Below are 22,182 nucleotides of genomic sequence, written 5' to 3'. Positions count from 1 at the left end.
GCCACCTGATGCAAAGAGCCAACTCACTGGAAAAGACCCTGATGCTGGGAAAGATTGAGGGCAGGAGGAGAAGTGAGCGGCAGAGGATGAGATAGTGGGATGGCATCACCAACTCAAGGCACATGAATTTGAGCAAATTGAAGGAAATAGAGCAGGACATAGGAGCCTGGCAAGCTGCAGCCCATGGGGTCGCAATGAGTTGGACATGACTTAAAGACTGAACAAAACAATTTTTAATGGTCTCATCTTATTAGGCTGGAAAACTAACTTTGTACCCAACACCCAATTTAGACCATAGAGAAAAGGAAAGACATACTAAACAAATAAATTAGACTATATATATATATACATATGTATATATACACACACAGAGAGAGTAAAAAAAGAAATTAATATAATTTTAGTCATAGTAGGAAACATAAGGAGAAGAAAAAGGAGTAAAAAGAAAGCAAAGCATCATAAATCTAAATGATAATATAAGGAATACTTGGGAGGAAATATTTTGCAAAGAGAACCAAAGCAATATTTCTCACCCAAGTATGTGATCTTGGCATCTCCTGGCTGGGCCTGTATGACTGTCAACTGTTATGGAGGAGGACAAGTGATGCCTGTGATTTCTGAGTTTAGAACAGCAGTGTGAGGAAGGCCGAGCCACATGGAAGTAACCCATGTATGTGTCCTGACCACAGTTGAGCTGAGATCTTTGCTCACAGCCAGCATCAACCACCAGGCATGTGAGTAAGGAAGTGTTCGATGGCTTCAATCAGCCATGGTCCGCGAGTAAGCACAGGAGACACCCAGAGTGAAAACAGCCTTACTGAGCCCAATCAGAATTGAATGCCAAAATTGTGAGAGACAATAACAAGAAATGATTGTTGATTTATAAGATCACATTTGTATAACCAGCAAAAACATTTTTTAATTGAAGGCAAAATATTGATTTTTTTAACAAACAAAATCTTAGACAATTCATTACCAGTATACGTGCATTACAAAAAGTGTTACAGTAAGTTCTTGGGACAGAAAGTAAATAGGCAAATAAAAATTTGTACAGAGGAATAGAGTGCCAAAAATAGTATAAAGTGTTTTTTTTTTTTCTCTTATTGTGAAACTCTTTGATGGGCAATTAACTCTGTGTAGCAAATAAAAGTTGCAATGTATTATGGAATTTAACACATGTAAATTACAGAGAACAATTGCACATGGGACAAAAGGATGAAAAAAGCAAGAATACTGAGGTAAGGTTTTATACTTTACTTGAAGTGATATAGTATTATCAGAAGATACATATTGATGAGTTAAAGATTTATTGTACATTCTCAATACACTGAAAAAATGCACAAAATAAAAAGTATAGGTTTTAATCCAACAGTTGAGCAAAACAAAAACACGAAAACTCCTCAAATAATCCAAAAATACAGCAAGAGAAAAGAAAAAAACAAAATACAGATGGATCAAATATAAAACAAATAGGAAGTTAGAAGATCTATGCCAGTCATATCAATAATACCTTTCTGTGACTAAAATTATAGTGATTTACTCACTCACTCATTCACTCATTTATTTACCAAATGTTCATTGAGTCCCCACTATGTGTAATCCTTGTGGTCCTGCTGAGAATTCAATGGTGTACAAATATCAGGATACCAGCTTTCAAGAAGCTGTAAATATTGTAATGGGCACAGATACTAAAGTGTCAATTAAAATACATTGTAATATATTTCTTTAAAAATAGAGTGGGTCAGGGTGATGGTTCACACCATATATAAACCAAGTGAAAATGGATCAAAGACCTTGGTGTAAATGCTAAACAGATAACACTCTTAGAATACATCATAGAAGTAAATTCTTATGATCTTGGATTTACAATAGATTCTTAGATCTGACACCCAAAAGCATGAGCAGTAACAACAAAAATAGGTAAATTGGACTTCATCAAGTTTAAAATATTTTGTGCATCACAAGTCAACTACCAAGAGAGTGAAAAGAAAACCTATGAAATGAGAGGAAATATTTGCAAATCATACATCTGATGAGTATGTCATCTAGACATACTCATGTAATCATACATCTAGAATATTTAAGGAATATTTACAGCTCAATAATAAAAGACAAAAAAATCCAATAAAAAGTGGAAAAAGGACTTTAATAGACATTTTTTCAAAAAAGATACACAAGGGACTGCTAAGCACTGAACACATGCTCACCATCCTCAGAGAAATCAAAATTGCAGTAAGACATTAACTCAAATCTAAGAAGGCTGTATTAATAATAATAACAATAGAAAATCAACAGCACATGTTTCAAGAATATGGAGAAATTGGACCCCTTGTACATCGCTGGTGAAGAAGTAAAATGGTGCAGTTGCTCTGGAAATAGGTTTGGAGGTTCTTCAGAGGTAAATGTCGAGTGACCTTGCATGCATGCTGATAATTTGCTTCACTGTGTCTGACTCTTTGCAACCCACCAATCTCCCTCTGTCCATGGGATTCTCCAGGCAAGAATACTGCAGTGCCCTCCTCCTCCAGGAGACCGTCCCCACCCAGGGATCAAACTCAGGTCTCCCACACTGCAGGCAGGTTATTTACCACCAGATGAAAAAGGAATGAAATGCTGAAACACAGGCAGTGTGGATGAATCTTGAAAGTATCATGCTAAGGGAAAGAAGCCAGTCACCAAAGGTCACATATTGTATCATTCCCTTTATATAAAATACTGAGATGTTAAATCCAGAGATACAAAAATTTCTATTAGTAGTTACCAGGTCCTGGGGAAAGGTTGTAATGGGCATTGAGAGCTTAATGGATATGGGGTTTCCTTTAGGGGTGATGAAAGCAGTCAAAACTAAAAAGAAGTGATAGTTGTACAGCATTGTAAATGTGTTAATCACCACTGAATTTTACGTGTTAAAGTGGCTAATTTTGTTATATAAATTTCACTTCACTACGGAGAGAGAGTTTTCCCAGTGGTCATGTATGGATGTGAGAGTTGGACTGTGAAGAAGGCTGAGCACCGAAGAATTGATGCTTTTGAACCGTGGTGTTGGAGAAGACTCTTGAGAGTCTCTTGGACTGCAAGGAGATCCAACCAGTCCATTCTGAAGGAGATCAACCCTGGGATTTCTTTGGAAGGAGTGATGCTGAAGCTGAAACTCCAGTACTTTGGCCACCTCATGCCAAGAGTTGACTCATTGGAAAAGACTCTGATGCTGGGAGGGATTGGGGGAGGGAGAAGAAGGGGACGACCAAGGATGGGATAGCTAGATGGCATCACTGACCCAATGGACACGAGTCTGAGTGAACTCTGGGAGTTGGTGATGGACAGGGAGGCCTGGCGTGCTGCGATTCATGGGGTCGCCAAGAGTCGGGCACGACTGAGCGACTGAACTGAAATGAACTGAACTGAACGGAGAGAGAGACTTAAAGATAAAGTAATTGAATGCCATGCGTAGACATTGTGTCCACAATGCATCCTAGTTCAGAAAAAAAAATTTAAGTTTAGGCACCACATAGGGGAGTAATAACTTGATATTGAATAATATTAAAGAATTATGTTTAAGTGTGATATGCCACTTTAAGTATTTTTAAAAATTCTTATAGTTAAAATAACAGGATGTGTAAGATTTGCTACAAAACAAACCCAAAAGAGGAAAGGGAGGGAATAATTATATTGGGCCCATGTTGATAATGACTGAAGCTGCTGATATGTACGTGAGGTTATATCATCCTCTCTGTTTTTGTAATGTCTGAGTTTTTCCATGAAAACAAAAAAGTCCTTGAGGGAGAGACTGTGCTTTGTTACCCAATTCGTACTGCATCCTCAGCATGAAGTGAATGCTCCATAGTGAATGTTTTGCAAACATTCTATCTGCTGAGCACATATTAACTTTTCTGTTCATGCTGCATTAAAGTGGAAAGTTCTATTAATTTATATTAGTAAATAGATTTATCATTTAAAATCACTCTAGCCATAATGAAGTAGCCATCATGACATTTGAAAGGTCATAAGCCAAGTTCCCATGATGTGTGTAGCCTCACAGCAAGAGGTGACCCAGAGGACACAGACTCCCTGTGCACATGGAGCCCCAGCATCATCACCTTCCCAGGGGTGAGCAGGTGGGGACAGGCAGGGTGGATCCTCGGTGCACAGGGGCCAGGCTGCACCCAGGGACCTGGGCACCCTGCTCCTTAGGGAGGGCACCCACAGCTCAGAGCAGAGCTCTAGGCTTGACTGGGGTTGGTGACTTTCCCCAAAAAGATGATGCTCTGGGTGTCTTTGAGAACTATGGCAATCAGGAAGGGCCTGTCAAAACGCACAGTGGTTCTCTGAAAGGCCAGTTTTTCGATGCTGATTCCCGTGGCAGCAGCTCCTTCCGTGCCCTCCTCGTCCACGTCCAGCGCAGCGCCATGGACCACCTGCGGGAACACCAGAGCAGTATCCACCGGAGATGGGGTGGGTGGACGTGAGCAGTCACCTAGCGCCTCTAAGGAGGCTGACATCCACCCCACTGCTGCTGGCCTGTCACTCTGCTGTCCTCCCAACAAACTGCCCACTGTTTGCATACTTGTGATACACAGACGTGCAAACTGAAAGCCAAGAATGTGAGTGATGTGCCCAACACCAGAGAGGCAAAGAACAGGTACTCCCTCTCCTAACCCAGAGACTGTGCTGCCTCCGAATTTCCCCTAGTATATGGGGAGGGAACAGGTCAAGGCATTTTTCTTGCAGGCAACTGTCCACAGTCCCTCCATGTTGAAGCAACAGATGGGTGAGCACTGCTTTCTGCTCCTCTCCTGCCCCAGCTGACGTGTCCCTGAGCCCTCAGCTCCCTTGCCTAGGATTGGCTTCCCAGCCCTGGACCACGGAGCCCCATAGCGCCTGTGTCTCCTTTACCAGGTCCTATGGCAGGTGGGTGCAGGGGAGCCTGCAGGGCTGCCCAGACACCCCCCATCCCACCACTCCCTCTGGCTCCCCTGCCTCTAGGATCACAGCACCAGGACACTGGGTGTTCTCGCATGCTCTCAGGGTATTTTCATCACGGTTGCTTTACAGACTTTGTTAGAACCTATAACCTCTTACCTGCTCCGCTAGGCACCAAACAGGAACCAAGAACTATATGCTCCTTTTAAAGATGAAAAGTTGGGGGCTGCAGAAATGTGATCATTCCCCTCTACAGGCAGAGAAAGATGGAGCCTGATATGGGGCCCACTGCTGTTTCCACTCCAGGTCCTTCCCAGTGACAGGCTTCTGTGTCACTTTATAATTCAGGGAATGTGGGACCTGATGTCACCGTGATTGTAACCCAGCTCTCCTGGGCTTGGGGAGTCCCAGGGAGGGAGACTGAGTTGCAGGAAAAGCAATTATTTTACAAATTCCAGGGGACCTGCCATCTGTCTGGCTTCCACGTTTCACGCTCTGATAGGAGGATGAGCTGTCCACACTATAAAGACTCACCTGAGAGACTACCAGGTCCCTGGTCCCTGTGACTCCTGACAGGTCAGCAGCGTCAGTGAATATTTTCTTAATGCCCAGCTGGGAGAGGATGGCATTCAGTTCATAGTTGCTTTTGATGGAAAATTTTGGCAGGTAGAGTTCATGTATTCGACTAGAAAACAAGAAAAACACATTTGAACACCTGCTTGAAAAGATGTTTGCCTTTTCCCACCTCACAGCACTGTCTTCCAAGGATTCCTCTTAACCAACCCCCTTCTCCCTGGAATAAGGACTCTTGTTCTCAGTTTCTAGATCCCTCGGGCTAAATCCCCTTATTTTGTTACTTATCCATTCCAATCTGCAGGAGTCTAGCATGCCAGGCAGGCACCAGGGCAGGGGGAGGTTAAGGAGTCTGCAAGGCCCCAAGTGACCTGAGTCCACCCCTGGGGGGACCCTGGCCTCGCCCAGCTTCCCCTCCCACTCCTTCTGCTCTCCTCTGGCCTCACTAATCCTCAACCACGCCAGGCTCGCTCCTGCCTCAGAGGCTTTGCCCTGGTGATTCTCTTGCCCAGAAATGCTTTTCCCAACACATCCAGAGGGCCCAGTCTCTCACTGCAACATCACCTAAGGGCCGCCCTATTTATGATCACAAACTACCTCTGGATACGATTTTCTTCACCCTTTTACTGCGCTTTACTCTCCCCACCTCCCCATTTGTCCCCTCTCAACCTAACAAAGACTTTATATTCATTTCCAGTCGGTCTTCCACAATTATAGAGTGCCATGAGGACAGAGAATTTAGCGTTTTATTTGCTGACCTACCACATGGTCTAAGTTAGTCTCTGAGGCATAGTATGTTCTCAGTTAACCTATCCAACCAGTGCTGACTGGGCGAATGAGTAAATGAGTGACTACAATGGAAAGACAGTGCAAATATGGTCCTCAGAACCCATCACACCTGGGCCCTCACCTGATTCTATTCGATCCTTCTGAAGAGGAAAAATTAAAATTTTACATAACCTCCTGTCCATTCTGCCTCTGTAACTCAGCTTGCTTCTTCCAAAGCCTGGATCACATAGGTCACGTAGTCTCAGAAAGTGAGGACTTTGAATACTAGGAACTGGAGCTTATCTCACTCTCCCTTGCTCAGCTTTTTGCAATTGCCCAGCCCCTGCAAACCTGCTTAATCGTGCCTGTCCACGCAAAGGCCAGGCATCCTCCACCCCATCTTGACTGCTCTTCCCATCCGCATGAGATCCTTTAGATTAAACCAGCATATTAACAGCTAGTGTTGTCCAGTATAGTCTGCTGCAGTCTGTCTATAAAAACTCTGTCACCCCTTTGTTCAGGGCTCAGAGCTTAGAGTGTTAACTCCTCTGGGCTGACCGGCGTAATAAACCTGAGTTCTCCAACTCTCTGAGAGTGGTGCTTGGTTTCTTGCATACTGGTTTCTGCAACACTTCTACCTTCAAAAGGAGGAGTCGTGGGGAGAACCTGAGTGCTGGGCATCATGTTGAGTCCTCATGACTCAGCCCTTCTTAGTGTGAGGCGCGCCTTCAGCTCCCATCCTCTCAGATGTCATCATCTTACAGAAGGATTTAAGCACTGAGCCAGGCAGGCAGCAAAGGGCAAGGTCATCGCGGGATGGGCTCTCCCACCCTGCCCCTGCCCTGCACATTCCTGAGGCCCTGTTGCTGGGGGTCAGGAGTCCAGGAAGAGGGGGAAGGGCCGAGAAGGCAGCTGAACCCACAGCTCCAGGCCCTAGGGAGTCACCTGGGATGCAGTGATTCTCGCCACCTCCTCAGCGTCTCCGGGATCAGCTTGACTTCCAGGTCCTGCATTTTGCCCTTGTCGGGGAGGATGAAGAGGGCGCTGTCGTTGCTGGTGTACGTGAGCTCCACCAGCGTGCAGCCCAGCTCCTCGTCCCGGAAGTAAGGGGTTTCCAGGTCAAGGGTCATCATGGGCACCTCCACCGTCTCGTTCTTGCTCACATGGAACTCTGCCTGCTCAGTGTGTTTGGGGTCAAAGCGGGTCTTCCACTGGGCTGGAGGTTGGGGGACAGGTCAAGAGTCTGTGAGTGCAAGAGCGGCAGTCTCTCCCTCCTCGGCCCTGGTCCTTGAGCAGGGAAGACCCTCCCCACGCCAGAGGCCCCCCATATCATGTACCTCTCTGATGGGCCTGCTCGGTGTGCACGTACACCTGGGCAGTTGGGTAAGCCTTTGGGGACGGGGGTGAACCCCGCAGGTCAGGATTGGGAAGCGGGATATGAAACAAAGCTGGTTAGTTGTGCTAAAGGAGAAGTCGACAGAAGTGTGGAGGGCAAGGGAGAGATGGGGATGAGGCTGGGCCTGGGGAGATACGGGACCGCCTGGTCCTTCAAGGGGACATGTTAGTGACCAGGCGTTAGTCGTTGGCTTTGTAGGGAGGACACACGTCCCCACAGCCTTGTGAGCCCGGCTGGAGCAGGAGCCACACGGGGACCCGGAAGGCAGAGGAGGGGGCTTGGGTGTCCCCCAAGGAAGATGGAGACCTTAGTGCCGGGGGTGGGCTTCTTGGGGAGATTGGAGCCCTGGGGCTTCATGGAGGATATACCCACCCTGCTTCCTGCTTTGTTTCCACCCCTGCCTGTGTCCCCACGGTTGGAGACGGGAGGAGAGGGGAAGCTGGGCTGGTGGGTACCCCTGGGGAGGAGAGAGTCCTGGGACAGGTCAGGGTGGCAGGAGATTCGAGCACAGAGAAGTCCAGGAAGAAACGTAGCAGATCCGGCCCACATCATTACCAGGTCTCCAGGGAACTGGGAACCTATGGCTTCATTTACAGAGGAAAACACAGATCCAGGAGGGCTACCCAGGGCTGTGCCAGGAGCTTCCAGTTCAGGGCAAACATGTCCCCCCCAGCAGGTGCCCCTTAGGCACCCGACCACCCTCTTGCTCAATGATCATTCTTTGTGTCTTTATTCTGTGTCCTTTTGCACTGCTGGCTCTGCGTGTGAAATCTCTCTGCCTTCACTCTGCCCCCTTATGACCTTCCAGGATGAGGTTTGCAGTGTTGGGTTTCTACCGGTGGGACTGGGCCCTGGACCAGATAGAATCTGGAAAAGAGTTTGTCCCAGGCATTGTCCTTCCCTGAGGCTTCCCTCTGGGGTTGGCCTTGCCAATGCTACCCTCATAGCTATGATGGAGCACAGCTGAAGTTCCTTGAGTTGGCCAGGCTGCTCAGAGGCTGTCACAGCGTGAAGCAGGTCGCCAACCCCACCTCCACCCGCTGAGACCAAGTCCCCTTAGAGGGAGCCCAGGTCACACACAGCCCACAGTGTGCAGAGCAGTGGCCTTCTTTGTATGTGTTGAAATAAGCTGGGGTTCCCAGACACTCCAGAGTGACCTTAGAGGAAAGCTCCTTTCTCCAGGCAGTCAGGCAAGTTTGAGAATAAAATGGCCCCCTGTGGCTCAGATGGTAAAGAATCTGCCTGCAGTGTGTGAGACCTGGGTTCGATCCCTGGGTTGGGAAGATCGCCTGGAGAAGGGAATGGTGACCCACTACAGTATTGGGACCTAGAGAATTCCATGGTCAGAGGAGCCTGATAGGCTACAGCCCACGGGGTCACAGAGTCAGACACAACTGAGTGACTTTCGCTTCACTGTGGCTCAGACGAAGGGTTAATGGCTCCCCCGCCCTTGTGTGTTGCAATGACAGCTGTGATTTAGAAAACCCGCAAATAGACAAAGACTATGACAGGGACAGGGTCTTAGTGCCCAAGCTGTCCTCACTGATGACATCTTCCTCTATAATGCCCAGCAACAGAATTGGCGGAGCTGAAATCGAAATAGCTCTGAAGACACAAAACCAGACGTGTGTTTCCTTCTGAGACAAACAGGGCACCCACCTTTAAAGTAGATGTAGTTCACCAGGACCAACACTGTTCTTGGGGAAAGGAACTTGAACAACTCCTCAATTTTCCCCTGGGTTTTATTCTTCACATAGTCATTAATTAGACTCCTGGCAGCTTCAGGATCCCTGAAGTTGGTCGGGAAGGCCTCGGAGGAGTACAGCATATGGGCATCTTCTATGAACTTGTCCAGCAGCTTCAGCTCCTTCTGCACAAACATGGCATTGCCCACGCTCAGCTGCAGCTGGTTGCTGGGTCGATTGAGCACCTGCAGGAGATGCTGGAAGCCCTGGTGGATCTCTGTCTCCTGGATCTCCGTGAGGTTGAACTTGAGACCTTCCAGGATCTCTGTTAGGGTGGAGCCACGGGCCCCCAGAGACAGGAAGGCCAAGGCTATGGAGACACTCAGCGGGGAGAAGATGACATTCTTATTGGGGTTCTTCAAAGCCAGCTGCTTATAGAGGCTGAAGGCGAAGTCGCTGTTGCTGGAGGCTAATGTGTGGTCATCCACACGTGTCCTTCTGTCTTGGTCCTTCACCACCACATTCTCCGGGAGGCAGTGGACACTGGAACAGAGCCCAGACAGCAGGAGCCCCAGAGCCAGGAGGGGGGCCATTCTCTCTGCCCTCTTGTCTGAAAAGCAAAGCTCCTTTCAGTCTCCACGTGTCAGATGATGTCCCAGCCCCCGCCACTATCCCCCCTGGTCTCTGTTCTCTCAGCCCTGCTGCTCTGGGACCTCCCAGGGGTAGGCACCCTCCTGGGCTCCCAACACACACGAACAGGCTCTGGACTCCCTCTCACCCTGTGATCAAGTGCTATGGTTGTTACCATTTTCCCCAGTGGAGAGACTGGGCAGAGAGGGGAAGGGGCTTTTCCAAGGTCACACAGCAAGCAGTGGAGGAGTGGGGGCGAGGAGCCTGGGGTGCCTGGCTCCAGGGCGGGGAAGCTAGTGATGGGTGTGAGGTACCGTCCAATGAGAAGGCATCCCTCTCCCAGGACAGACTCCATCAGAGGGCCCAGGAAGCAGGGCTCCTTTCCCACCATGGCCCCTCTCTGTCCCCCCAGGAAGGAGTCCTGCACTGATCAGAGGACACAGCACCTCTCACCACCTCTGAGGACAAGGGTGTGACCTCAGGGAGGCTCTGCTATCGAGGTGCCTGGTCACAGTGAGGGTTCAGGAGAGAGGCCGCCACAGGCAGCGGGAGCCGTGCTGTAGCCTGGCTGCCCTGAGGAGGGCTGCTGTAAACAACAAGGAGGGCAGAGCGTTCTGCTCAGCCCCTGCCACGTGGACAGGTGGAGAGTGTTTCCATCAAAACCTGGAAAGGCCTCCTGGTGGGGAGAAGCAGGTGAGCTCAGTCTCAGAGACCTGGTCAAGGATTTCATTTTGGCTTCTTGTGAGCGCTGTGTGGTGACGAGCAGTGATTGCACCTCTCTGATCCTCAGTTCCCACCTCCATCCAACATGTGGACCGGCTCAGGTGACATACCAGAAGAAGGTGCTGGGCTCCCAAGGGGACTTCCAGACGTGTCACCCCCTCCACTGGCCACCCTCTCTAGGACTCTACAAGCCAGACTGTGATCCCTGGGGTCAGAGGACAGAGCTACTGCCCAGAAGCCTCAGGAGAGACTGAGGTCAAACTGTGACCTCAGCAAAGAGGGCTATTTCCCTGCAGCCTCTGCCCCTCATCTCAGAAGAGAGAGGGCTACTGGGGTGGGAGGGGGGAACGCAAGAGAGACAAGAGGCAGAGATGGGAGGAGACTGAGGGGAGAGGAGGAGGGCTGTAGGGCAGGAAGCTGAGCTGATTTTTGTCCAGAGACCAGAGGAAAGGCCTTCACATAAGCCTGGGGGAGAGAGGCGATCGATTGCCTAAACTGTTAGTGTACTCAGGAGTGGTACAATGGTTTTTTTTCCCAAAGAAGTTAACCATTTTCTTTCAAAACTTATTTCTGGAGAACAGTGCTCTTTCATCTGTTCTGGTTGGAGGGTTGCCTCTGCTTCTGAGAAGCCTGTCTTTTCAATGCTGAATAGACACACCTGGCAGCTTGGCCGGGGGCCTGGAGGGACAGTGAAGTGCAGGAATCGCCCCTGGAGACCCCTTTGCCCAGAGAGACCTGGGGCACTAATTCTGTCCCCAGGGCTCTCTGAGGGCAGCGCCCTGTGCCAGGCAAGGAGATGCAGCTCAGGGCCCTCGGAGGACCTCTGACCTGACGCTGGATGCACAGCTGGATGGGGCACAGCTGGCTCGAATCTCAACCCCAAATACTCAAAGGCAGAAATGCCCCCAGAAGCCCTGGTGGCACATCCCTCCCTTTGTAGGATGAAAACAGAGACCCAGAGAGAGGACTGGTCTTCAGAGGACTCAGAACCCTCCCAGCATCAGACACACATCCTCCCGCCTCCCTCCTGCCTCAGGTTCTACCAACCCCTGACTGAGGCCAGAACCACTGTGGGAAAGGGGTCCCTTGGCTCCCAGTGTGGGAGCATCACGGATTACCTGCCTGGAAGAGCGGGATGTGGGAATGGATCCAAAGTCACCGTCTGCTTGGACGCAGGTGTTTCATGACTGCGTTTGTCTATTTATCCTGCAAAACCTCTTCTCTGGCTTGCGAAATGTAGGAGGGAACAAGACCTCATCCCGGAAATGGGCAGATGAACATTTCTGGTAACAGGATTCGTTAGGTCTATGCAAACAATCTAGTTACCGAAATACATGTTTTTCCCCTTTAAAAATAGCCAGTAAATAAACACACATAAAAATCTTTCTCATGTTAAAGTTCTCTTCTGTTTATGAAATACTCACTGAGGAAGATGTGACAACTCAGAAAACACCAAATGAATCATTGAAAACTACTCCAAATTATTGTTTTTTTAAAAGAGCTATTGACTCTGTTTTATAAGTGTTTTTTCCTGGTCTGATATCCTCTTTAAGGATCATGGAGAAACTCCAAAAATGTAGAGACGGGCTTGTGAAATATTTCCCGGAATGCTAGCGCCCAGCGAAATCCAAGTTAACATTGTGCTGTGTTTCTTTATTAATCACTTTTCTTTGAAGTGTGTGTGTGTGAGTGTGCAATACATTATTTGTTTACAGCTTGATTTGTAAGTTGAAGCACTCCTCCCCAACTCCCACAGAAGCGGTGTGAGCCCGAGGTCCCCAAAGGGTGTCAGGAGTACAAGTGTCTGGGGCCTCTGGTCTCCAGCACCATCTGTTTGGGGGACCTGCAGTGACTTAGACATCATCCTGCTGTCCTTCACTATTGGTTCACCCTAAGAGCTGATTGTCCTCCCTTCTTGACCTTGCGGTCTCCTTTGCTGTCGCAATGAGATAATTTCAGGTATTTTCTGTGCTCACGGGAAAAACCTGTCCTTTCATCCATCATAGTCACATCCCTCCAGCCATGACAATCCCTGCCAGGCTTCTGGGGGCCACTGGGCTCTACCAACCACAGTTTGCAACCAGCTGACTTAATGATGTTGGGCTTCCCCAATGATTCAGCAGGAAAAGAATCTGCCAGTAATACAGGGCACCCAGGTTCAACCCCTGGGTCAGGAAGGATCCCTGGAGCAGGAAATGGCAACCCGCTCCAGCATTCTCGCCTGAAAAATCTCATGAACAAAGGAGCACAGCAGGCTAAGGTCCAAAGAAGTTGCAAAGAGTTGGACATGCCTGCGAAGGAAGGAGCACAGTGATAGCTTAGAGTTGAGGGTATGGCTTTGGAATGAGGTAAGTGTCAATCCTATGCAATATTGCTCTTTACAGCATCGGACCTTGCTTCTATCACCAGTCACATCCACAGCTGGGTATTGTTTCTGCTTTGGCTCCATCCCTTCATTCTTTCTAGAGTTATTTCTCCACCGATCTCCAGTAGCATGTTGGGCACCTACTGACCTGAGGAGTTCCTCTTTCAGTATCCTATCATTTTGCCTTTTCATACTGTTCATGGGGTTCTTAAGGCAAGAATACTGAAGTGGTTTGCCATTCCCTTCTCCAGTGGACCATATTCTGTCAGACCTCTCCACCAGGACCTGCCCACCCTGGGTTGCTCCACGGGCATGGCTTAGTTTCATTGAGTTAGACAAGGCTGTGGCCCTAGTATGATTGGATTGACTAGTTTTCTGTCAGTATGGTTTCAGTGTGTCTGTACTCTTGCAACATCTACCATCTTACTTGGGTTTCTCTTACCTTGGGCGTGGGGTATCTCTTCACCGCTGCTCCAGCAAAGCACGGCCACTGCTCCTTACCTTGGACGAGGGGTATCTCCTCACTGCCGCCCTTCCAGACCTTCAACGTGGGATGGCTCCTGTAGGCTCTCCTGCGCCCATGCAGCCACCACTCCTTGGACGTGGGGTTGCTCCTCCCGGCCGCCGCCCCTGGCCTCGGGCGTGGGGTTGCGAACCTGAAATGTCAGGTCCACGAATCAAGGCAAATTGGAAGTGGTCAAACAAGAGATGGCAAGAGTGAACGTCGACATTCTAGGAGTCAGCAAACTAAAATGGACTGGAATGGGTGAATTTAACTCAGATGACCATTATATCTACTACTGTGGGCAGGAATCCCTCAGAAGAAATGGAGTAGCCATCATGGTCAACAAAAGAGTCTGAAATGCAGTACTTGGATGCAATCTCAAAAAACGACAGAGTGATCTCTGTTCGTCTCCAAGGCAAACCGTTCAATATCACAGTTATCCAAGTCTATGCCCCAACCAGTAACGCTGAAGAAGCTGAAGTTGAACGGTTTTGTGAAGACCTATAAGACCTTTTAGAACTAACACCCAAAAAAGATGTCCTTTTCATTATAGGGGATTGGAATGCAAAAGTAGGAAGTCAAGAAACACCTGGAATAACAGGCAAATTTAGCCTTGGAATGCAGAATGAAGCAGGGCAAAGAATAATAGAGTTTTGCCTAGAAAATGCACTGGTCATAGCAAACACCCTCTTCCAACAACACAAGAGAAGACTCTACACATGGACATCACCAGATGGTCAACACCAAAATCAGATTGATTCTATTCTTTGCAGCCAAAGATGGAGAAGCTCTATCCAGTCAACAAAAACAAGACCAGGAGCTGACTGTGGCTCAGATCATGAACTCCTTATTACTAAATTCAGACTGAAATTCAAGGAAGTAGGGAAAACCACTAGACCATTCAGGTATGACCTAAATCAAACCCCTTATGATTATACAGTTGAAGTGAGAAATAGATTTAAGGGCCTAGATCTGATAGATAGAGTGCCTGATGAACTATGGAATGAGGTTCGTGACATTGTACAGGAGACAGGGATCAAGACCATCCCCTTGAAATGAAATGCAAAAAAGCAAAATGGCTGTCAGGGGAGGCATTACAATTAGCTCTGAAAAGAAAAGAAGCAAAAAGCAAAGGGGAAAAGGAAAGATATAAGCATCTGAATGTAGATTTCTAAAGAATAGCAAGAAGAGATAAGAAAGCCTTCTTCAGCGATCAATGCAGAGAAATAGAGGAAAACAACAGAATGGGAAAGACTAGAGATCTCTTCAAAAAAATTAGAGATACCAAGGGAACATTTCATGCAAAGATGGGCTCGATAAAGGACAGAAATGGTATGGACCTAACAGAAGCAGAAGATATTAAGAAGAGGTGGCAAGAATACACAGAAGAACTCTACAAAAAAGATCTTCATGATCTGGATAATCACAATGGTGTGATCACTCATCTAGAGCCAGACATCCTGGAATGTGAAGTCAAGTGGGCCTTAGAAAGTATCACTACGAACAAAGCCAGTGGAGGTGATGAAATTCCAGTGGAGCTGTTTCAAATCCTGAAAGATGATGCTATGAAAGTGCTGCACCCAATATGCCAGCAAATTTGGAAAACTCAGCAGTGGCTACAGGACTGGAAGAGGTCAGTTTTCAGTCCAATCCCAAAGAAAGGCAATGCCAGAGAATGCTCAAACTACCGCACAATTGCACTCATCTCACATGCTAGTAAAGTCATGCGCAAAATTCTCCAAGCCAGGCTTCAGCAATACGTAAACTGTGAACTTACAGATGTTCAAGCTGGTTTTCGAAAAGGCAGAGGAACCAGAGATCAAATTGCCAACATCTGCTGGATCATGGAAAAAGCAAGAGAGTTCCAGAAAAACATCTGTTTCTGCTTTATTGACTATGCCAAAGCCTTTGACTGTGTGGATCACAAGAAACTGTGGAAAATACTGAGAGAGATGGAAATACCAGACCTCCTGACCTGCCTCTTGAGAAATATGTATGCAGGTCAGGAAGCAACAGTTAGAACTGGACATGGAACAACATACTGGTTCCACATAGGAAAAGGAGTACGTCAAGGCTGTATATTGTCACCCTGCTTATTTAACTTATATGCAGGGTACATCATGAGAAACGCTGGACTGGAAGAAACACAAGCTATCAAGATTGCCAGGAGAAATATCAATAACCTCAGATATGCAGATGATACCACCCTTATGGCAGAAAGTGAAGAGGAACTCAAAAGCCTCTTGATGAAAGTAAAAGAGGAGAGTGAAAAAGTTGGCTTAAAGCTCAACATTCAGAAAACAAAGTCATGGCATCTGGTCCCATCACTTCATGGGAAATAGATGGGGAAACAGTGTAAACAAGTGTCAGACTTCATTTTTTTGGGCTCCAAAATCACTGCAGATGGTGACTGCAGCCATGAAATTAAAAGACGCTTACTCCTTGGAAGAAAAATTATGACCAACATATTCAAAAGCAGAGACCTTACTTTGCCGACTAAGGTCCGTCTAGTCAAGGCTATGGTTTTTCCAGTAGTCATGTATGGATGTGAGAGTTGGACTGTGAAGAAAGCTGAGTGCTGAAGAATTGATGCTTTGAACTGTGGTGTTGGAGAAGACTCTTGAGAGTCCCTTGGACTGCAAGGAGATCCAACCAGTCCATTCTGAAGGAGATCAGCCCTGGGATTTCTTTGGAAGGAATGATGCTGAAGCTGAAACTCCAGTACTTTGGCCACCTCATGTGAAGAGTTGACTCATTGGAAAAGACTTTGATGCTGGGAGGGATTGAGGGCAGGAGGAGAAGGGGACGACAGAGGATGAGATGGCTGGGTGACATCAGTGACTCGATGGACGTGAATCTGAATGAATTCCGGGAGTTGGTGATGGACAGGGAGGCCTGTTGTGCTGCGATTCATGGGGTCGCAGAGTCGGACAGGACTGAGTGACTGAACTGAACTGGTGTGTCAATCCAGATAGTACTGCTTACCCGCTGTGTGATCCCAGGATATTTATTGAAAATCTGTGGACTTTAATCTCTTTATCTCTAAAATGCAGATAAGAACACTTCCCTTACTGGAAAGAGGTGGGGGAGGCATGTCTATGAAGAGTTAATCAAATAACATTAGGTGTAAACTCCAGTAGAACAGAATTTTGTTTCTTTTTCATAGTGCTGCATGCTTACTGAATTTCATAGATATTCATTGACAGTAAGATACTGAGATGGTAAAAAAGAGTTTGCCCTCATCCATCCTGAATTCATTATCTGTGTCCTTTGAGTCTCTAGTAATTTCCAGAATTGACTGTATATTTTAAAGTTGCAGACAACCCCAAATAAAATAGTGGCTAAAACAAGACTACAGTTTATTTTTCTCTTGTCCTGATTTAAGCAGTGGTGGGTTGAAATGGTGATTCCAATTTGTCAGGGACCCAGTCTGCTTGTATTCTTCACTTTTTTTGCTAGGTCCCAGAGGGCTCATTGCCACAGCTACCTTCTATTTAATGGGAGTTGAGAGGGGAAGCTGGCTTGAAACTTAACATGTAAAAAAGTAAGATCATAGCATCCATTCTCATCACTTCATGGCAAATAGAAGGAGAAATAGTGGAAACAAAGGCATATTATTTTCTTGGGCTCCAAATCACTGTGAACAGTGACTGCATCCATGAAATTAAAAGATACTTGTTCTTTGGAAGGAAAGCTATGACAAACCTAGACAGCATATTAAAAACAGAGACCTTACTTTGTTCACAAAGTATGAATAGTCAACACTATGGTTTTTCCAGTAATCATATAAAGATGTGAGAGTTGGACCATAAAGAAGCTGAATGCTGAAGAATTGATACTTTTGAATTGTGGTGCTAGAGAAGACTCTTGAGAGCTCCTTGGACTGCAAGGAGATCAAAACAGTCAATCCTAAAGGAAATCAACCCTGAATGCTCATTGGAAGGAATGATGCTGAAGTTGAAGCTCCAAATAGTTTGGCCACTTGATGCAAAGAGCCAACTCACTGGAAAAGATCCTGATGCTGGGAAAGATTGAGAACAGGAGGAGAAGAAGTGAGAAGCAGAGGATGAGATGTTTGGATGGCATCACCGACTCAATGGACATGAGTTTGAGCAAACTTGGGGAGATGGTGACGATCAGGGAAGGCTGGCGATCCACAGTCCATGGGATCACAAAATGTCAGACATTACTTGAGACTGAACAACAACAATTTTTGATGGTCTTATCTTTTTAGGCTGGAAAACAAACCCTACATGTAAGGCAGGGGGAAGATAATATTCTATCTTGGTGGGGGGTGGGGGGAAGTACACTTTGGAGGGTGGTCCCAAGATGGCAGAAAGAAACAAACCCACAGAATATGCACCTAACCACAACTGCCAGCAGAGAAGTGGCCCAGGTGCTCGCCTCTGCCACCAGCAAATGGAGACTGGACAGGGAGGCATGGGCTGCATGCTTAGGACAAGGACTGGGCCTGAATGCCCTGAGGACAATCTGAGCGAACTTAGGTGAGACAGCAACCCAAAATGTGGGATATCCAGAGAGAAAAAAAAAGAGAGAGAACTTGCCAGCAAAAGGCTCTAACCTAATGTACAACCTGGCCCTCTCATAGAACAAAGGATTGAGGGAACACCAAAGGAAAGCTAGCCGCCTGCATACAGGCCCCTCCCCGACCACCGGAGGCAGAGAGGCTGGCGAACCACGGCCAGAGTTGGAAGGCAAGGGGCAATCTCGGCCCCAGAGATGGCACCCTCCACCAAACTGTGAGCAGTCTCTCAGTTGCTAACCATGTCTTCCTGGGATCCTGGACGGTTGGCATCCGCCAGGAGGGTCGCAGCCTGAGATCAGCTCCCCAGAGGAGACACACAGCACACACCTGAGACGGTGCTCTCCAGGGGGTGGGTGGGTTGGAAACAGAGCAGCTGGGACCGGGGAGGTGATTAAGATGCACGGCCCACCTGGGACAGTGCACTCACCAAGCACCTGGTCACCTGAGTTGCTCAGACCTAGGAAGGGCACAAAACATGCCCAGTTAAACCTGTGCCCTTGTGTAGTACATGAGAAACAAACCTGAGCATCTTAGACCTGGAAAGTGCACGAAATGCAGGCCTGCTTTGGTCAGTGCCCCTGCAGAGCAACCTGGAGCCCGAGCAGTGTAGACCCAGAAAGCACATGCTGCTGTGAGCTGGGGCAAACTCAGTGTGGTCCATACACTGTGAGCACTCCCAACACACTCCAGCAATATTTGTTTACAGTGTTCCTCCCTCCCCAAAACACAACTGAACAAGGAACCCTAAATAAAGTGACCACCTTCACCCCCTTGTGTCAGGGCAGAAATTAGGCACTGAAGAGAATGGGAAAGAGAGGAAACCAAAATAAGCAAAGAAGAGGGAACTGCTCTGGAAGTGATAGGTGCAACAGATTAAAATCCTGTAGTTAACATTGACTAAGCATTGGAGGGAACCTCTAGACCTTGAGAAGAAATACAAGCTGGAACAAGGAACTATCTGAAACTGAACTGACCCCACACTGCTCACAAAAGCTCCAGAGAAATTCTTAGATATATTTTTACTATTATCACTTTTTAATTTTTTTAATTTTTAAGTTCTTTATTACTCCTTTAATTTTCATTTTTATAACCTACTATTATCTTGAAAAAAAGACCCTATTTTTAAGGCAAATTCCATAAATTTTTAAATAAATTTCGTGATTGATTTTGTTTTGTGTTTTTAATATTCTTTTTTTGAGAGTCTAACCTCTACTCTCAAAATTCTCCAAGCCAAGCTTCAGCAATATGTGAACCATGAACTTCCAGATGTTCAAGCTGGTTTTAGAAAAGGCAGAGGAACCAGAGATCAAATTGCCATTATCCGCTAGGTCATTGAAAAAGCGAGAGAGTTCCAGAAAAACATCTATTTCTGCTTTATTGACTATGCCAAAGCCTTTGACTGTGTGGATCACAATAAACTGTGGAAAATTCTGAGAGAGATGGGAATACCAGACCACCTGACCTGCCTCTTGAGAAACCTGTATGCAGGTCAGGAAGCACCAGTTAGAACTGGACATGAAACAACAGACTGGTTCCAAATAGGAAAAGGAGTACGTCAAGGCTGTATATTGTTACTCCACTTATTTAACTTCTATGCAGAGTACATCATGAGAAACGCTGGGCTGGAAGAAGCACAAGCTAGAATCAAGATTGCCGGGAGAAATATCAATAACCTCAGATATGCAGATGACACCACCCTTATGGCAGAAAGTGAAGAGGAACTCAAAAGCCTCTTGATGAAAGTAAAAGAGGAGAGTGAAAAAGTTGGCTTAAAGCTCAACATTCAGAAAACGAAGATCATGGCATCTGGTCCCATCACTTCATGGCAAATAGATGGGAAAACAGTGGAAACAGTGTCAGACTTTATTTTTTGGGGCTCCAAAATCACTGCAGATGATGACTGCAGCCATGAAATTAAAAGACGCTTACTCCTTGGAAGGAAAGTTATGATCAACCTAGACAGCATATTCAAAAGCAGAGACATTATTTTCCCAACAAAGGTCCATCTAGTCAAGGCTATGGTTTTTCCTGTGGTCATGTATGGATGTGAAAGTTGGACTGTGAAGAAAGCTGAGTGCTGAAGAATTGATGCTTTTGAACTGTGGTGTTGGAGAAGACTCTTGAGAGTCCCTTGGACTGCAAGAAGGTCCAAGCAGTCCATCCTAAAGGAGAGCAGTCCTGAGTGTTCATTGGAAGGAATGATGCTGAAGCTGAAACTCCAATACTTTGGCCACCTCATGCAACGAGTTGACTCATTGGAAAAGACCCTGATGCTGGGAGGGATTGAGGGCAGGAGGAGAAGGGGACAACAGAGGATGAGATGGCTGGATGGCATCATCGACTCGATGGACATGAGTTTGGGTAAACTCTCGCATGCTGCGATTCATGGGGTCACAAAGAGTCGGACACAACTGAGTGACTGAACTGAACTGATTAAAAAGAATGCATTTGAGTCAGTTCTAATGAGGTGGATGAAACTGGAGCCTATTATACAGAGGGAAGTAAATCAGAAAGCAAAACACCAATATAGTATATTAACACATATATATGGAATTTAGAAAGATGGCAACGATGACCCTATATGCAAGACAGCAAAAGAGACAGAGATATAAACAGACTTTTGGACTCTGTGGGAGAAGGCGAGGGTGGGTTGATTTGAGAGAACAGCACTGAAACATGTATATTACTGTATGCGAAATAGATCATCAGTCCAAGTTGGATGCATGAAACAGGGCACTCAAAGCCGGTGCAATGGAACAACCTGGAGGGATGGGATGGGGGGGTGGGGGAGGGAGGTGGGAGGGGGTTCAGGATAGGGGACACTTGTACACCCATGGCTGATTCATATCAGTTATGGCAAAACCACCACAGTATTGTAAAGTAATTAGCTTTCAATTAAATATATTAATTTTTTTAAAGTACACTTTGGATGAAAGACTTGGTATCTAATTTCCAAGAACATTTGTACCCAACACCCAATTTAGACCATAGAGAAAGAAAAGCCCATATGAACAGAAGGACATACTAAACAAATAAATTGACTATGATATGGCAAAAAAGAATGTAAGATAATTTTAGTTACGTAGGAAACATAAGGAGAAGAAAAAGGAGTAAAAAGAAAGCAAAACGTAAATCTAAATGATAATATAGGGAATACCTGGGAGAAAATATTTTGCAAAGAGAACCAAAACAATACTTTCCATCCTAGTATGTGATCTTGGCAGCTCCTGGCTGGGCCTGTATGACTGTCAACCTATATGGTGGAGGACAAGTGATGCCTGTGATTTCTGAGTTTAGAACAGCACTGTGAGGAGGGCCAAGCCACATGGAAGTAACCCATGTATGTGTCTTGACCACAGTTGAGCTGAGATCTTTGCTCACAGCCAGCATCAACCACCAGGCATGTGAGTAAGGAAGCGTTCGATGGCTTCAGTCAGCCATGGTCCACGAGTAAGCATAGGAGATACCCAGAGTGAAAACAGCCTTACTGAGCCCAATCAGAATTGAATGCCAAAATTGTGAGAGACAATAACAAGAAATGATTGTTGATTTATAAGATCACATTTGTATAACCAGCAAAAACATTTTTTAATTGAAGGCAAAGTATTAATTTCTTTTGACAAACAAAATATAAGACGGTTCATTACCGGTATACCTGCATTACAAAAAATATTAAAGTAAATTCTTGGGGCAGAAGGTAAATAGGCAAATAAAAATTTGTACAGAGGAATGAAGTGAAGTGAAGTCGCTCAGTCGTGTCCGACTCTTTGCAACCCATGGACTGTAGCCCACCAAGCTCCTTCATCCATGGGATTCTCCAGGCAAGAATACTGGAGTGGGTTGCCATTTTCTCCTCCAGGGAATCTTCCCAACCCAGGGATCGAACCCAGGTTTCCCACATTGCAGGCAGACGCATTAACCTCTGCACCACCAGGGAAACCCATACAGAGGAATAAAGAGTGCCAAAAATAATTAAAAGTGTTGTTTTTTTTTCTGATTTTGAATCTCTTTGATGGGCAATTACTGTGTGTAGAAAATAAAAGTTGCAATGTATTATGGGATTTAACACAT

At 46.4% G+C, this 22,182-nt stretch overlaps 1 protein-coding gene across 2 annotated transcripts; it reads right to left on the bottom strand.

Annotated features, from left to right (window-relative positions):
- Positions 1-925: 925 nt before the first annotated feature.
- On the bottom strand, positions 926-11,959 carry LOC138094909 (serpin A3-5). 2 transcript variants are annotated; one of them, XM_068990924.1, is made up of 5 exons: positions 11,818-11,848; positions 9,317-9,952; positions 7,207-7,477; positions 5,455-5,605; positions 926-4,415 (listed from the first exon to the last, which is right to left on the bottom strand). In XM_068990924.1, exons 2-5 carry the CDS (start codon positions 9,933-9,935, stop codon positions 4,221-4,223), a joined length of 1,236 nt encoding a protein of 411 aa, XP_068847025.1. In that variant the 5' UTR covers positions 9,936-9,952; positions 11,818-11,848; the 3' UTR covers positions 926-4,220. The 2 variants fall into 2 exon arrangements, with proteins under 2 accessions (XP_068847025.1, XP_068847024.1); XM_068990923.1 differs by having other exon boundaries at positions 927-4,415; positions 11,814-11,959.
- Positions 11,960-22,182: the final 10,223 nt, after the last annotated feature.

This window comes from Capricornis sumatraensis, chromosome 19 (genome assembly GCF_032405125.1).
Source record: "Capricornis sumatraensis isolate serow.1 chromosome 19, serow.2, whole genome shotgun sequence".
Classification (NCBI taxonomy): Eukaryota; Metazoa; Chordata; class Mammalia; order Artiodactyla; family Bovidae; genus Capricornis; species Capricornis sumatraensis.
Note: the sequence above shows the minus strand (reverse complement) of the source record. Positions and strands in the feature narration are given on the sequence as shown.

What these genes read in the sequence shown, in the direction of transcription:
- LOC138094909 (XM_068990923.1), bottom strand. Translation starts at nt 9,935, where the DNA reads ATGGCCCCCCTCCTGGCTCTGGGGCTCCTGCTGTCTGGGCTCTGTTCC. An exon ending in GAACTACATCTACTTTAAAG is followed by an intron (nt 7,478 to 9,316) that starts GTGGGTGCCCTG and finishes CCCAACCTCCAG; the next exon opens with CCCAGTGGAAGACCCGCTTT. An exon ending in GGGACCTGGTAGTCTCTCAG is followed by an intron (nt 4,416 to 5,454) that starts GTGAGTCTTTAT and finishes GTGTTCCCGCAG; the next exon opens with GTGGTCCATGGCGCTGCGCT.